This window comes from Carassius carassius, chromosome 12 (assembly GCF_963082965.1).
Source record: "Carassius carassius chromosome 12, fCarCar2.1, whole genome shotgun sequence".
NCBI lineage: Eukaryota > Metazoa > Chordata > Actinopteri > Cypriniformes > Cyprinidae > Carassius > Carassius carassius.
Genome location: NC_081766.1, coordinates 21,507,707 through 21,524,396, shown reverse-complemented (window position 1 = coordinate 21,524,396; position 16,690 = coordinate 21,507,707). Strand labels below are relative to the sequence as shown.

Below are 16,690 nucleotides of genomic sequence, written 5' to 3'. Positions count from 1 at the left end.
CTATGCATTTCAAGCTTGCATCTATATTTAGACGTATTTACAGTATAAGCATAAGTAATATTAATGAGGTGTGTAATGAATTGCTCAGGCTCTCCACAGGTTTTGAAAGTGATGTTCTGTTTCCGTACAAATCAGTTCATTTAGAAGGGTAACGGGTGCATCCCAATTTCAACTGAAAATAATTCAGCTTTATGAGTATCAGTGTTGAGTATCCAAAGTTTTCTCTCATTGCAAATAACAAATCTTTGTATGATAAACTGAACACATATCTGTTCCCGCCTCAGGTCATTAAAACTTAGTCATAAAACACCTTTGTATGCGTAATCTACGCAATAAGTGCTTGAGTGTACAGTAGTGCAAAATAGCTATTACTCACACAGTGGTAAAAAAAAATATGTATCTATTGAGTTTTGACAATCGAGTTTTGACAACATGAAGTGTAGTAACCCCTGTCTTCCCACACAAAGCGGGTTTTCAGCATGTTATGGCATTTATTTAGTGTGTGCGAGAAGAGGGAAGAGGGAAGAGGGAAGAGGGAAGAGGGAAGAGGAAGAGTTCATTCGTCTGCTGGATGGGCTGCTGGACTGTTTTCTGCAGTGAAGGACCTGCTACTCAGTTCATGCTGCTTGTTGAATTGCGTCCCGGTGATGCGGAGGTGATCATGCAGCTTTTTGGGAACTTCATATAGCATTTAAATATTTAATTCCCGCTGTAGTCACGGTTATGGCACGAGACCGAGCCCCTCAGCGCGTACTTCAGTACCAGCAAACTCTCGTGAGTATTGGTAGACAGTGTGATTCTGATTTTCTTTTTATCATTATTTTATTTATAATTATTTTTCACGAGACCAACTATTTTATCCGCAGAGGTATGTATGAAATCACATTTTAAATTTGCTTAAGTGGGCAATTACATGAGTTGAATGGCGAGAATGTAATATAGCCTAATTATTGTAGGCCAGGAGTGTAAAAGACATTTGATATTTCATTTCTGCGTGTTGCTTGGAATTGGTAACAAACCTATATGCCGTTTCCAGCTAATTGAGTCATTTGTATGTTGATATAGGAGGTAATTCAGATCTGCCGCGTCCACAATAACATTTGAAGCATAACTAATGGCATCATTTGCATTGTGAGTTCATCCACAATTCAAGTTTAAGGGCATCATCAAAGTCCTCCCTTCATCCCTGTTTCATTTTTCCAGTGCCCCTCCTACTCCTGCTCTTGCACTTGTGGACTAAATGTAGATCCACTCTGAATATTAATTGACTCATGCACCAGTTTCCCCCCATTTCTGTCACATGGTGATTGACAGCTGTACCCTGGAGCTCTTGACAGGGATATCTCTACATTCAGGCAGATATGAAGAGAAGGAGAACTGGAGAAGGACACGTTCAAACGGTCGGTGTGGGGTACAGTCTCTTCTGCACCAAAATCCCCTGCTTCACCCCTCCCACTAACATCCATCTATCTGAGCAAGTTTTTTTGCACTGTTATGACAAATGCGTTTGCATAATGAAGGAAGGCGTGAAGTGGCCGCTCTTGGATCCATGTGTTGCATTTGTATCTTTTTGAGTTCAGGCTATTTCTGAGCAGCCTTACTCCCTGCAGGGCCAGACGATGTGTTCCTCAGTGTCTCTGTGTGTGATGAATGAAACTGGGACATTTTTTTTCGGCGCTGCTTTCCTAATTGGTGAGAGGATCAATAAAGCTCTTTACAAAATGGTGGCTGAAGACTCACAGTTACATTCCCTCTCTCAACACCTTTCCCTTTAACCAGGGGTTGGGCCTAGTTTTGATTGATGTCTTTATCATTTACTGTGCTCACAACATGCTTAGCTGCACTGCCAGACACACAGTCTGTCTGGACAAATTTGGCCAAGGCAGGATTAGGCTGTGGTGTGTGCTTTTCAATGCCATGTTTGTTTTTCTTTCAGTATGTGCACAAGCTCACTCTCTGTATTTTATTGTCTATTAATTGAATTTCTCAATGGACTTTGCAATGCTTATGCTTTTGTGACTCACATTTTCTGAGTATAAATGATCAAATATAGCACTCAATACTGTCAGTATAAGAAATCCGGCCTTGCTCAGTGATTCGTGTGTATACACTGAAACTCATGTGATTGAACTGCCAATATTATTTTCTCATAGTACCTTTTAAATGGTCTTGTGGTGAAGGGCATCACAAGTGCATTGAGTATGCTCTTCAGTGGCCTTTTGTATCTTGCAGTTCTCGATTGCACATACCCACACTATTTGCAATTTTCTCCCCCTCCTTTCAAAGTATCTATTTCTCTCAAGCTTCTCTTTTGCACTGGCCGTACCTTTGGACGATTTTTCTATATTGTTTGGGAGAAGGGAACCATGAAGCTTACATTTCTGCTTCCTCCAGAGAGCCAGGTCAAATGTTTCCTTCAAGCTTTCAGCAAAAATAGAATGCTTGGGGACACTTTCCTCCTAGCTTTAGCACACATCACTCTGTGTCACTCAGCCCCAACTGCATGGACCAGTGGAGAGTCTCTGCTATCACCCTGTCTGATCATTGGCAGTATTCAATCCATCAAAAATCCGTCCTCCATCTCCAGTTGAAATGCCGCAGCTCTAGTTTGGGTTTACATATGAGAGCTGGATAAGAGCTGAGTAGAGATTACAAACAGGAGTCAGTCTGGAGGCAAGCAGTGCTGGAAAGCAAATCGCAAGAGTGGCTGTTTACTTGTCTGAGAGGATGGATAAATTGATGGTATGCTGAAAGACAGAGTGATTAAAAGAGGGATTGAATGTGCTGGTGAAACTGGTTGAGTCAGAGAAGACATTAGTCAGAACTACAAGAGCAGTGAAAATTAAAGGAATAGTGATCAAATCAGCCATGCACCCAAAAAGTAATCACAAATACATTTTGTCATTATTTACTCACCCTCATGTCATTCCTTATTACTTTTTTCTTTTGTGAAGCAGTCTGTGAGTCTGAGAGGAATTTCAAATGTCAGTGTCACAGATGTCAATAGAGAATTCACTGTTACATAGTGTTCTTTTAAAAATGGTGCTAATAGACAATTTGAGCTAGATTGGATGTCATTAAAGAGTAACTAAACCCTAAACCACCTTTTTTAGTTAATGATCTTGATCTTGTCATTGATTCGAGTAACTTTTTTGACATCTGAGTATAAAGTGTTTTAATTCCACAATATACGGTGTAAAAACGTCTGAGTGCTGCCCTCTTCAGGTTGAACGGTGGCTACTGCAGTTGTTTTTTCCTATTGGATGTTTGCGGTGGCAGGTGACGTAAGCGGTGGCAGGTGACGTAAGCAGTTTCCAGCTCATCACGCCCCTTGGTACGAGCTACCACGCCCTTGGCAGTATAAAACCATCTTGTTTGAGCTGGAGTGTGCAAACTGCATTTTATGCAGTATTGCTTCCCCAATGCAATGGAGGTGGAAATGGGCTTCTCCACACAGCTCGCGCTGAAAAGCGATGCAGTGCCGATCGCGATGCGGGAGTTAAGACCGCAGATTGAGCCAGTGGCTTGAATTGATAAGGCTCAGGCCCTGGCCCTGTGTCCACAGACACCTCGACATCCTCCACTTCAGTCGAAGGTGGGCGAGAAAAGTCCTCTACTTCTGATGAATGCTCTGTTGCAAAGCTATTTGCGTCACTACAGTCATTCTCCATTTTAGCGACTCTGACAGCAGCTATCAATTAATCGGTAATTGCGGGTCTCAGATTCACGCCCCACCCGCTCAGCCCTGCCCTCGGTTCGCCCCCCCTATCTCCTCTGTGCTCTGCCCACTTTTCAGCATTTTTCAAATATTGCCAGTGGGTGGAGTCAGGCTCTGACCAGGGGTTTAGGCTGCGTCTCATTTCTCTGTCTTAGCCCTTACCCTTACCCCTCCCCCTCGGTTTTGCGCGTTCATGTGAGGGGAAGTGGCGTCTCAATTCTCATTCTGATCAAGGGCTAGGGCCAAGGCGAAGGGCTACATAGCCCTTGAAACGAAGCTTGCGGAGGACCACACTTGAAAGAGAGGGGTAACAACGTATAATTTTTTCAAGAAGTGCCAACATCAAGCTTTTTTATGGCTGAGCGTCGTACTGTGAAGGAGTCGCACAAATGTAATTTTCATCAGTTTAATTGACATTATAATTATGACACTCGTGTTTTAGGATACTTTAATACAATGTTTAAGCGATTTTAATTGTAATGTTTTTGTTTTGAATCGAGCTAGCAGCTATATTTGTCGAGCTAAGCTAACGTTAATTTTTATCTGTATCCTTGACATGACACTTCATATTATGTTTTTTAGGTGAAATTAGTGTGAAGTGAATTTTCGTGACATTACTCGTTATTCCTTGATTGATTTGACCGGTGGACACAATCTTCTTCTACGGTGTCTTTGATTGATGGCACACAAGCGTGCAAAGATAAAGAGAGCCCAGGAAATCGACATCACAACCTGAGACGACGGCATCTTCGTTTGTTTATGTCAATGCTTGTCGCCTCTGTTGACGTAGCAGCCAGATAGTGGCAAGGGAAGATGACGCAAACGGCAATCGAGTGGCGTCTCATTTCTTAGTGGAACGCTCTACCCCTACCCCCCTTCACTCGGTATCGAGAAGCAAGGGGAAGACGCAGACAAAGTGGTAAGGGGAAGGGGAAGGGGTAAGACAGAGAAATGAGATTGGCCCTTAGTTACCCTTTAATGGCAAACGGAACTATTTTTTTATATGACTTCAGAACACTTGGAATATACCGCAAAAGCCACATTGATTCTTTTGATATGATTCTTTTTTATTTTGAAGATCGATCATTCTGCATTGCATCTTTTTGAGTTTCATAGAATGAAATATGTTGGTATGACAAGCATGTGAGATGATTTTCATTTGTGCATGAAACTCTGCCTCAGATTTAGCAGTGAAGATATATGACCCTTGGTTTTTGACCTTTGTGTGTTTGAGAATTGAGGATATACAAGAACAGGTGTTTTAGACAGCTTCCCAATGTCCTCCATCAAGGGGAGTAGGATTTTGGCCACCAATGAGATCACTGTAGAGGACTGTTGATGTGCAGAGGGGACAAGTCCTACTGTGTAACATCAACCTCTCCTCTCTTCTCCAGCATGGTGCATGCAGTCACAGACATGTGATTATGCTTTTAGTACTGCAAGAGGATGTTTACAGTGCAGTTACTAAAGCAGGAAGATGCTAATGACCTCACACTTTACCCACAAACCATGGACAAGAGAGAGGTTGTGGTGGGAAGACTCTAACAGCTGAATATATATGCTATTCATCACTCACCGAGATGATTTGACTACCCCATTTATGTTTTTTTTTCTTAAATGAAGCGATGAATAACATTAAGCAGGCAAGGCAACAGCTCTAATGACGGCCATATCTACCTGATTGCAAAATGGATTAAAGAAGGCAGTTTAATCTCACATCAGCTTTTAGTCGCATGATCTCCATCCAAGCATCTGAAAAACCATTTGGCCAAGACAACTATAATTTAATACAACACCTCAGATATTACACAATTCTTTAATATTCTTCATTCTGGCTCAATGTCAAATTGGCCCACACCTGGTGCACTGGATTGCAGAGGAGTCATTAGTTTAATGGGATCAATGCCTTGATTCTTGAAGGGATGTATTGAGAAACAGGAGGTGCTGTGGTTGCTGACCGAGGTTGTTTTCATGCATCTTCTGGCTCTGTTAAATGCTAATCCAATCCACCCTTTTCCTTACTTTTCCCATTATATATATTGAAGAAGGTCTGACATGGTGGAGCTCAAACTTGTGCAATATCTTAATAAGCTTACTTGTAGAGATGTGACATCAAATGCCCTGACTGAAGTTGCACAAAAATGCTTGATAACACCCTATCAAGAATAAGATTCAATTTTTAAAGCCAAGAGCTGAGGTAGGTTTTAGTTTATGGAAAGATTTATTATCACAACAAACAAAAATTACAGCTGTATTTAGACTACCTTTCAAAACTATGGGGTTAAGTATATATATATATATATATATATATATATATATATATATATATATATATATATATATATATATATATATATATATATATATATATATATATATATATTCTTTTATTTTATTTATTTATTTATTTATTTTTTTAAATTGATAGTTTCTGAAGGATCATGTGACACAGAAACCCTCCCCCCACCCCCTTCTTTTATCTAAATAATTTTCATGGCATCAAGATTTGTTTTTAATCTTCTCAACTGTTAGAGAATGGTGCTAACAAAGCCAAGGTTAAATAGATGAAAGTTAAATAATCATTATTATTATTATCATTATTACTGGCAAAAAATTACGTGCTTAATAATTGTTTCTCATGTTCACTACAGTTGGCTAACCCAAAGACACATTCTAGTATTTTTACTCTGATTTTGCTTACTAAGATAATTTGTAGATCGAACAAAGTTGTAATGTAGAATCTGCAATCTCATTGTGACATAATCAATGATGAGCAATTCATGGCTTTTGTGATTAATCTTCTCTTACTGAGTTTTGTTAATGTCAAAATATGTTGGTCACATTTCTCCAGTGTGATTGCTCTTATGACACTTTGATGTCCTAGGGCAATATAAGGTTTAAGTTGCCACAAAAAAAACACAAGAGAGGCGAGTTAGTAAAACTGATATTTTTGTTATTTAGCTAAGAAAATAGGAATGTCAAAAGGAAATTTAAACTGGAACTTTGGTTATTCCTGGTATGGGGGTCTTTGGCGACTTTGTTCCCTTTGTCTCTTTCACTACTGGGCCACCTTAAAAAGAGCAGAAGAATGGCAGACTGTTTCATAGTCTGCTGTGGGCATCCTCTAAGATCTCAATGGGGTCAAATTGCACATTTTGGGGCTTTAACATCCCATTTAACCTAGTGGACCACCGCACCTGGCTTAGGGCACTTGATATTCTCAGTTGGCTGGCATAAGGATCTGAGGCAGAAGTGGTGAAAGGCTCCATTTACACTCCAAAATGCTTCAGAGAGATCTTTGCCACAGACCACTCGTATCCACCTGAAACCCTCCTTCAGATTTATTTTTGATTAGCATACTTGCTAGCTGTGTACCAGTTGGAAAAACTTTTATAACATAACCAAAAAAGGGTCAAATTTCATGCCTCTAATATGCCATGTGGTGTAACAATCAAGTAAAAAGCATTTATCTGTGAATGTTTTGGGACAATAAAATAAGCTTGACTAGGTCAGGTTGAGGATTTTCAGACCCTTTTTCATAAGATTCTGTTTCACTCTGGTGCCATAGACTATTTTGTGTAGTTCCACCAACAACACACAAAATGCGTCAAACCTTAGTTTGTCAAATTTGGCGAAGCAGGGAAAACTTTGCTTTTCCTCACTGCCACCCACAATCTAAAAATATTTGGAATATCCAACCCCTGTGCCTGTAAATGTTTTATTTATGTTGCTCAATAGATAAATTAGAAAATAGAAAAATAGACAAAACACACACACACACACACACACACACACACACACACACGCGCACACACACACATAAACTGTCCCACGTCTCACTCTTTTACATCTCATCCCATGGTAGTTCCATGGGTCCTGTCACACGACTTTGACTTAAACAAATGTTTATTCATTTATTTATTTTCTTTACTTTTGCCAATTATCAAAATGAATAGCATAATTAATTCAATTTTTACTTACACACGTTTCAAATATTCTAGCTAAGCTCCCAAGATGAGTTCTTAAAGGGTTTGTTCACCCAAAAATCAAAATTATTTCATTAATAACTCACCCTCATGTCGTCCCAAACCAGTAAGACCTCCGTTTATCTTCGGAACACAGTTTAAGATATTTTAGATTTAGTCAGAGAGCTCTAAGTCCCTCCATCGAAACTGTGTGCACGATATACTGCCCATGTCCAGAAAGGTAAGAAAAACATCATCAAAGTAGTCCATGTGACATCAGAGGGTCAGTTAGAATTATTTTTTGAAGCATTGAAAATACATTTTGGTCCAAAAATAGCAAAAACTACGACTTTATTCATCATTGTCTTCTCTTCCGTGTCTGTTGTGAGAGAGTTCAAAACAAAGCAGTTTGTGATATCCGGTTCACGAACGAATCATTCGGGATCTTCTTGAACCAGTTCACCAAATCGAACTGAATCGTTTAAAACGGTTCGCGTCTCCAATACGCATTAATCCATGAATGACTTAAACTGTTAACTTTTTTTTAATGTGGCTGATACTCCCTCTGAGTTAAAACAAACCAATATCCTGGAGTAATTCATTTACTCTAACAGTACACTGACTGAACTACTGTGTAGAGAGAACTGAAGATGAACACCGAGCCGAGCCAGATAACGAACAAAAGATTGACTCGTTCTCGCTTCAAGAACCGTTTCTGTCAGACGCGTCCGACTCAAGAACCGAGGAGCTGATGATACTGCGCATGTGTGATTCAGCGTGAAGCAGACTGACACACAGAGTGTCTGAATTGAACTGATTCTTTTGTTGATTGATTCTGAACTGATTCTTTTGGTGATTGATTCTGAACTGATTCTGTGCTAGTGTTATGAGCGCGGGTAAACCGAAGGCTTGAATCAAGGGCAATCATCGCAAATGAAGTCATTAGGTCGAGCGCAAAAGAACCAGTGAACCGTTTTCTTCAACCGATGCAACCGAAGCTTAGTTTATGGTCCCAACCGAAAACCGATGCAACCGGTTCTTGACTCGAGAACGAGTCAATCTTTTGTTCGTTATCTGGCTCGGCAGATATCTGGTTCATCTTCAGCTCTCTCTTCACAGCAGTTCAGTCAGTGTACTGTTTGAGTAAATGAATTACTCTCGGATATTGGTTTGTTTTAACTCAGAGGGAGTGTCAGCCACATTAAAAACGTTAATGGAGACGCAAACCGTTTTAAATGATTCAGTTTGATTTGGTGAACTGGTTCAAGAAGATCCGGTTACATCGAATTATTCGTTCGCGAACCGGATATCACTACACTACAGAGATTTGAACTCTCTCACAACAGACACGGAAGAGAAGACAATGCTGAATAAAGTCGTAGTTTTTTCTATTTTTGGACCAAAATGTATTTTTGATGCTTCAAAAATTCTAACTGACCCTCTGATGTCACATGGACTACTTTGATGATGTTTTTCTTACCTTTCTGGACATGGACAGTATACCGTACAAACGGTTTCAGTGGAGGGACTGAGAGCTCTCAGACTAAATCTAAAATATCTTAAACTGTGTTCCAAAGATAAACGGAGGTCTTACGGGTTTGGAACAACATGAGGGTAAGTTATTAATGACATAATTTTGATTATTGGGTGAACTAACACTTTAAAGCCGACAGTTATTCATCATTTATCACTTTATTATTTCAAGCTTGTTATATGACACATCACAGCACTGTATGTAAGATTATGCAAGATTATGACTTTTTATTAAAAGTATACACAAACGTGTTAGTATATTGTAAAATATCTAATATTCTTATCAAATGCATGTAAGTAAATCTATTTTGTTGTTAAAAACACCTTTATAATAATGATTTTAATTGATCTATAATGCACAGTGAGCATAGCCATGATAGATTGCCGGTTAGCTGGTCCTGAGCTGGAGCTAGTTGCTTACGACCAGCTTAAACCAGCTCAGGACCAGCTTATGACCAACCTATGACCCGTTTAAACCAGCTGCCATGCTAAAAACATACCTAACCAGCATATATGGTGTGTCTTATTGGTGTGGGTTATTGAACTGTTGCAAGCAAAAGCAGCACTGTCAGACCTGACTTCTAGTTCAGGTGTGAATATGTGTGGCCCGTTTGCCCAATAACTCAGTGACAGAGTTGTGTAGCGTGTGCACAGCACTTCTTGGTCAAAATGCCGCAGGTCTATTTGACCGCTACGATACTGAAGGGGAATTTTTAGAGGTTTATTGTATCGATTGAGTGTCCTCGGAAGTGTTGGAAGGGTTGAGCTTGATGTGATGAGGCATAATCTGGTGGGTGAACCTTGTTTTTCACAGCTCGTTGCCTAAACCCTTTTCTGAATTTCTGGTAGAGGTCAGAAACTCACCTATAATAGGACCATCACATTACGGATGTGTAGTTGATTGGTTGCAGCAGGTCGTTGAATGTGACAGCTTGTTTTGCTAAGGTTAAATGTGACTCTGCTTCTAAAAGATGGGAGAGTTTAATTGGGCCAGATGAATATATCAAGCTGTCCGAGAGGGACGGGTGCCAAGGTGATGAAGACGATTAGGCATCACATGTCGGGCGATGGCTTCAGGTGGGTCGATGCTCTCAATGAGTGAGTTGTGTGAAACAAGGCAGACGGAGCAGAGGAGGAAGAGGAGAGTGCGGATCAGTCTGCGTCAGGCTGCTTTGCTTTCTCTCTATGAGCTGCACCTGCTCATGCGAGCGAAGAGAGAGTCTACTGGAATCGTGATGCTCATCTTAATGTGCTGCTGGTGGCTGAGCTCTTCAGATCAGAGTGCCGTGTGTTTATAGAACATAGAGAGAGGGAGAAACAGGAGGAGGGAGTAGGAGAGAAGGATTGAGGCACTACACAACAGACCTGCCAATATCTCTGTCTCTCCATCTTTAGTGCCGTGGGCATGTGCCTATGTGTGGGAGCATCTGACGGTAAGAACGAGGGATGGGAGAAGAAAGGAAAAGGGAAAGGCAGAGGGCAGGGTTACAATGGGTGGGAAATGGCTCAAAATACCCCCTTACGTCACCCACACATGAGGATTTTTTTTTCATATCTGAGGACAAAATCATGTCAAGATGATACTGTTAAACGTAATGAAATGGAAATTCAGCTGGAGGATACAAAGTTTTTCAAAGTATTGTTGCAAATTTGCAATTGATTTGCCGAAAGAACTGACTCCCCGATTTCTGGTGTAAAAGAAAATTGTAAAATTTATTGATTCATTAATCAGATCTCCAGTCAGGGTCCAAAATGTAACCTCGCTCAAAACACTGAAAATATAGTGGCATAGGAAACAATTTTCATTAATTTGACAAATAATTACAAAGAAATGGCAGGTAGTACATTGAATGAATCGTGGAATCTTGAAGTAGAAAAACTGAAAAAGCATTTTCTTGTAAAACATACTCCAATAATCTCTGTTAGACTAAGAAAAGTCTTTTTTTTTTAAGTGCATCAAATGAAAGCTAAATTGGGTTTGGCGAGCAATTATAATGCCACAAAATGGGATATGCACATTTCAAACCATAGTGATTCAAAGCATCCTACTAACCCACATGGAAAGAACCTATATGTGGATATATGCACATATATGAAACCTATATGCAGTGTATATGCACATATATGCTGCATATATGCACATATATGATAATATATATGCTGCATATATGCGTATATATGCCTCATATAGGCAAAATTGAGGTGCATATATGTGCATATACAGGAAATATAGGTCTCCTGTATTGCTTCTTCATATCCACATATAAGCCCTATACATACAAGATATGTCTTCTAAATAGCTAATGGAAGGATCTGGTCATTTTGTAGTTTTGTACTATTTGATTGATCTTGAGTAAATAAATAATGTACATTTCTACATTTTGGACTTTTATTTATGTTGCCTAGCAGCTATGGATTTTAATTTTACTGTTATAGGTGAACATATAGGTGCATATATACGTGCATATATGTACCTATATAGGTATATGTATGCACATATATATGTGTACATATATGTACACATATGTGTAAGTATATGTGTGCATATATGTACATATATATGTGTGTGCATATATGTACATATATGTACATATAATATAGGAAAACGGCCAATTTTATATATGTCACATATATTAAAAACCTATATCAAAACCTGTATTGAAACATATATATATGTTTATATAGGTTTTTTCCATGTGGGAAAGCATGTTTTTAACAATTTTAAAAGTGGTAGTTTTATTTGGGCTGTCTGTTGTACTGTATGTGGAGATGTGTATGTCAGTTGCTTCCCAAATTAAGCCACACAAATTAACATAAGAACAAGTCACAATGGGCCCTATTTTAACGATCTAAACGCAAAGTGTAAAGTGCACGTTGTGTATATTAAATATTTAATTAGCCTACAAAAATATTTTGCACTGCAATCCTTTAATTTTTTTATATTTGGCATGTTTGTGTGCTGCTGTGCATTGTCTTTATTTCAAGATCTTCCATAGCATACAATTTTTACATTGATTTTGCTTGTCTAGTCAAATTAATTCAGACTAAGTTTTAATAGTAATGCAGCTAACAAATCCAGCAATCCAGTGAATAAATTGCTCTGTTTTTTTATCCTCACTTCATCTTCTGCTTTGATCAACTTGATAAATTGTTTGTCTGGGTTTTGAATCTCAGACAGAAATCATGGTCTGTGGTTTCTTATGCGATGCATAAAGCTGTGCTATGGCTTTAAAAACATAAATTATAGAGACTTTTCTAAGTATCATTATCCAGCCTTCTGTAAATGTGTATCTTCGTCTCTTTAAATTGTTTTGCAATATCCTCAATATACCTCCCATGGTGTTCCTGAAAACCAGAAACATAATAAACCTTTTACATTTTTTTCACTTTAAAGTTATTGTTTATCCAGTTTCCAGACTGATAGATTAAACAGGGAAATGTCTGCTAATTATATCAATGCACAATACAGCATCTTTATCAAATAACAAGCCATTTGGATTCAGAGGAGAAGAATGAAGTTTCACTGCTCATTTAAATCACATTCTCAAGATCACCTCAGTAAACCTGTGCTGGGCAGTTGGAGAGTAGAAGCATAGATTTCAGTTTGATTTATGGTCTCATGGATCTGTGTGCAATCATATGTAACTACTTTATTGTCTAGTGAAATATTAATTGGCAACAGGGTGGTTGGAAAATGCTGATGTTTAGTATGTTTCTTTGTTCTAGTCTCCAAAATAGTTTTGGAACTGAACTTGTATTGAATGTTTTTCATCAAGCAAACCACCAATAAAGCATGCTGTCCACGTGAAAACGCAACTGTATGCTATGATGCACTGTCAAGACCATTCCAAACCAACAGGTGGTGATACATTCTAAACTGTTAAAGCCATGTTGGCAAATCAGAAGCCTGAAAAAGTTTCCAGTAGGCAGAGATTACAGCGCTGGCTCTGACATCACAAGCCAAAATCTCCAGTTTTACTGTCTACACGATTAAACTTCAACTGGAGTTTTTGAAAATCTTCACCCTGGCAAGCGAACGGCCAAACCACGTAGAAAAAGCTGCGGTTTTAAAAAATAATTGTGTTCGTGTGGACGTGGCCATTAAACAACCTGATTCTCACTGTTTGACATTACCGTATATCAGCTGAATGCAGCAAAATCTGAAAGTAGTTTAAAGTGCCCCTAGGGTCATATTTTGGTTTTGGGAGTCCCCAACAACAGGTTTACATGCATGCAAGGTCAAAAACACTTTCATTGTCTTATAATATGCATTTAATTTTATGTTATTTCTTAGCAACTCTCAGATGATTCGTTCAAAGTTGAAACTTTCCAAACCCCTCTTTTGTGTGAAGCTACTCTGGTCTGATTGGTCAGTTGATCCAGTCAACTGTGATTGGTTTACTAAGTACAGCGCATTCCGCATGACTGGATTACAGCTTATCAAAAAGACATCCTATTATAATCATGATAGTGCTCCACTCTGTTCTAAAAAGAAAGAATCAGAGGGGGAGAAGATGTTTTACACTTATGTTAGTGAACCGGGCCCACCACTTGGTAGTAAAGACCCAAACAATAATGGTTTTTGCGTTAGATGAACACAGACATGGAGTACTGATAAATCACTGCAGTTTGTAAACCAGCGTATTGCTCCATCCTTTATCATGACTCCAAGTAATAAGAACATCAGCCATTCTATATTAATTGACACATTTCTAGACAATAGCAGGCCCCCAGCTGACTAGCAGAACGTCAGTTATACTGAGTGTATACATAACATAATACACAAAACTACATATGTTGCACGCTCAACAGAGCATTAAAGCAACAATTATTAATCATACTTACAGCTTGTGATTCGGAGTAGCAAGATGGTCCAAACATGTTGGGCATTGACCCATTTTTCACAGATAACTGGTTTATGAATCCCGTGTTGAACTCATGGAGATCAGGAAAGCAGTCATCAGTGAAATGACAGGAACACAGAAAAAGGTGATACTGCTGTGGTATCAGAGTAGAGATGAGTTTTAACAACTGATTCTTCACATCCTTTGGAAGTGAAAATAAACCGAATTCACTTTCACAGCGCAGAGCACGGCATCTTCACAACAGTACGTTATCCACATGAACAAGCTACAGTGTTTGAGGGATGTCCTCGCAGAACATAGGAGGGCATTATGCAGATGTGTTAACTTGAGACAAATGCATTTTACTGAAATGGAATTTGAATTACAAACGACTCATTTGCGCAGTTCAGAGTATTTTAGATAAAATAACTTTAATTATGATGGACAAACATCTACATAACGCACTGCATGAAGGGTATTTTTCAAAAATCCATAATAGGGGCACTTTAAATTCTGATGGTGTTTTGTGGTCCTGTATCTGTGTGTAACAGCAGCACTGTTTCTGACACTGTTAGCTTTAATGTGTAGAGCCCTGGGAGAACAGAAATACACATCCTATCCAGAAGCTTAGAAAAAGCTATACAAGTAATCTCTTCTTCTCCTTCTGTTTTCTTCTCTTTTTTGTCTTGAAAATTACAGATTTGGTGAAGAACACATGCACACTTTTCCAGTGTCCTTCATTACAGATGTATTCTTTTCTTTGACCCAAACTAACCAGCTCAGAGATGAATCACACCATTATAACTTTTGATTGAAACTTTCCAAAGTATTTGAAAATCCCAAACATATTTTTACAAAAGTGAAAGACTATTCTTACATAATCGAATGTGTTACTCATCCCTGAAGCACTGCAATGACATAGGAGGCAGAATCTAGTATAAAACTGTAAGTACTATTAAGTAGGCCTATAATCTGGAATATAACACAAGCAGAATTAACTGTTGAGTAGTGGCACATCATTCCTGAATGAATTAGTGTTTTTAAAATGAATGGTTATGTAAATGATTCAATGACTCACTCACTCACATCACTTACATTGTTCCTGAATGAGCTGTTGTCTTTGAACAAATCCGTTGAGTAGCTGAGTCATTGACAAGACAAGACAGTCATTTGTCACCACTGGCATAACAATGTTATATGCTGAATATTAACAGCACAGTCTGTCTGGAACATGTACAGTAAAGTTTCCACTTTAATCTGGCCTTTTTATTACAAAAATGTGAAAATCTGTTGTTTGACATAAAATAAAATAAAATTGTACATAAAACTTGGTACCCAAGTGCCCATATTTGAAGTCACACACATTAAAAATGTTTATTGTTATTATTATTATTATTATTATTAATAATAATAATAATAATAATAATGATAATAATAGTTATAATAATAATAACTGAATCAACAAGTATTTAGTGACTTAATTTAAAAGCTAAATTAATACTGATCTATCCAATCAGATTATGATTTAATTGGAATCTGTGTATCTAAATCTGAGGAATGACGCACATGTATTGAAAATAATACACACCTGGCTCTGTGTGGGAGCATCTCTTTGCAGTTCTAAGGAAACATTATGTCATCAGGACAGAGGCATTTTCAAAGCCAAACTGCGTCAACATACATATAAAATATACTCAGGTCAAGAACATAGGACATTTCCAAAGCATTGAACATACCTTGAAGAAAAGTAAATTATGTCCAAAAACGTGGAATAACTCTGAATCTGCTCAGACGTTTTTTCACCAAGATGTTTGTCTAGGTGGACGGAGCCTTAGGAAAAGAGAACATAGAAGTTACAGCCTCCATGAAGAACATGCTTGAGACACACAACAACATCAACAATTCATAACTCTGTACTCTTGCAAGTCTTGTACGGGCAAGAGCTCAAATCACATCTCAGGTGGACTTTTCCGAGAGGAATGAGAGTGACTCAACAATTTCCATCATCCAATTAGGTCAAATGTGGATGCTTAAAGGAATAGTTCACCCAAAAGTGAAAATTTGATGAGAATTTATTCACCCTTATAGGCTTTATAATGATACTTATTGGATTTTGAGAAATGTACCATTACACGACATATTCATCAACAACTCATCTGCTGTGAATGGTTGCCATCAGATGAGAGTGAGAGTCCAAACAGCTGATAAAACCATTACAGCAATTAGCATGCTAATAAATTAATCATTAAGAAATTTTTAACTTCAGACTGTTGTTTCCAGTAAAAATATAAGTCCTATATCCATAATACTGCTTTCTCCATCCCACCTGAATCAGGAGAGAAATATGTGCAGATCAAGCATAGTTTACAAACAATAACAGTCCAAAACAGTTTTAAATATTTTGGTTGTTTTGATGCAAGACGACAGCAGGAGATTGACTTTTTCACCGGTGGAAATATTATTTTGGATTATGGATTGGATTATCGATTATGAACACATATTTTGGCCAGAAGCAATAGTTTAAAATTAAAATGCATTATTGATGGATTTGCTTACATACATGCAGCTTTTTACTTTACACAGGGTTACTTGATGGACTGGAGGCTTGCAGATTACTTGTGAATTAGTGT

General features: G+C 38.3%; 1 protein-coding gene across 5 annotated transcripts in view; it reads left to right on the top strand.

The window, feature by feature from the left end:
• Positions 1-16,690, top strand: part of LOC132155102 (chloride channel protein 2-like) — a 44,996-nt gene that overhangs the window by 3,484 nt on the left and 24,822 nt on the right. For 4 of the 5 annotated variants that reach the window (XM_059563894.1, XM_059563893.1, XM_059563896.1 and 1 more), the window contains exon 1: positions 593-774. The exons of the other annotated variant lie outside the window; for it this stretch is intronic. In XM_059563894.1, the coding sequence (XP_059419877.1) occupies positions 724-774 (51 nt within the window). In that variant the 5' untranslated portion in view covers positions 593-723. Of the gene's footprint in view, positions 1-592; positions 775-16,690 lie in introns of those variants that run through there. 5 annotated transcript variants of the gene reach the window in all.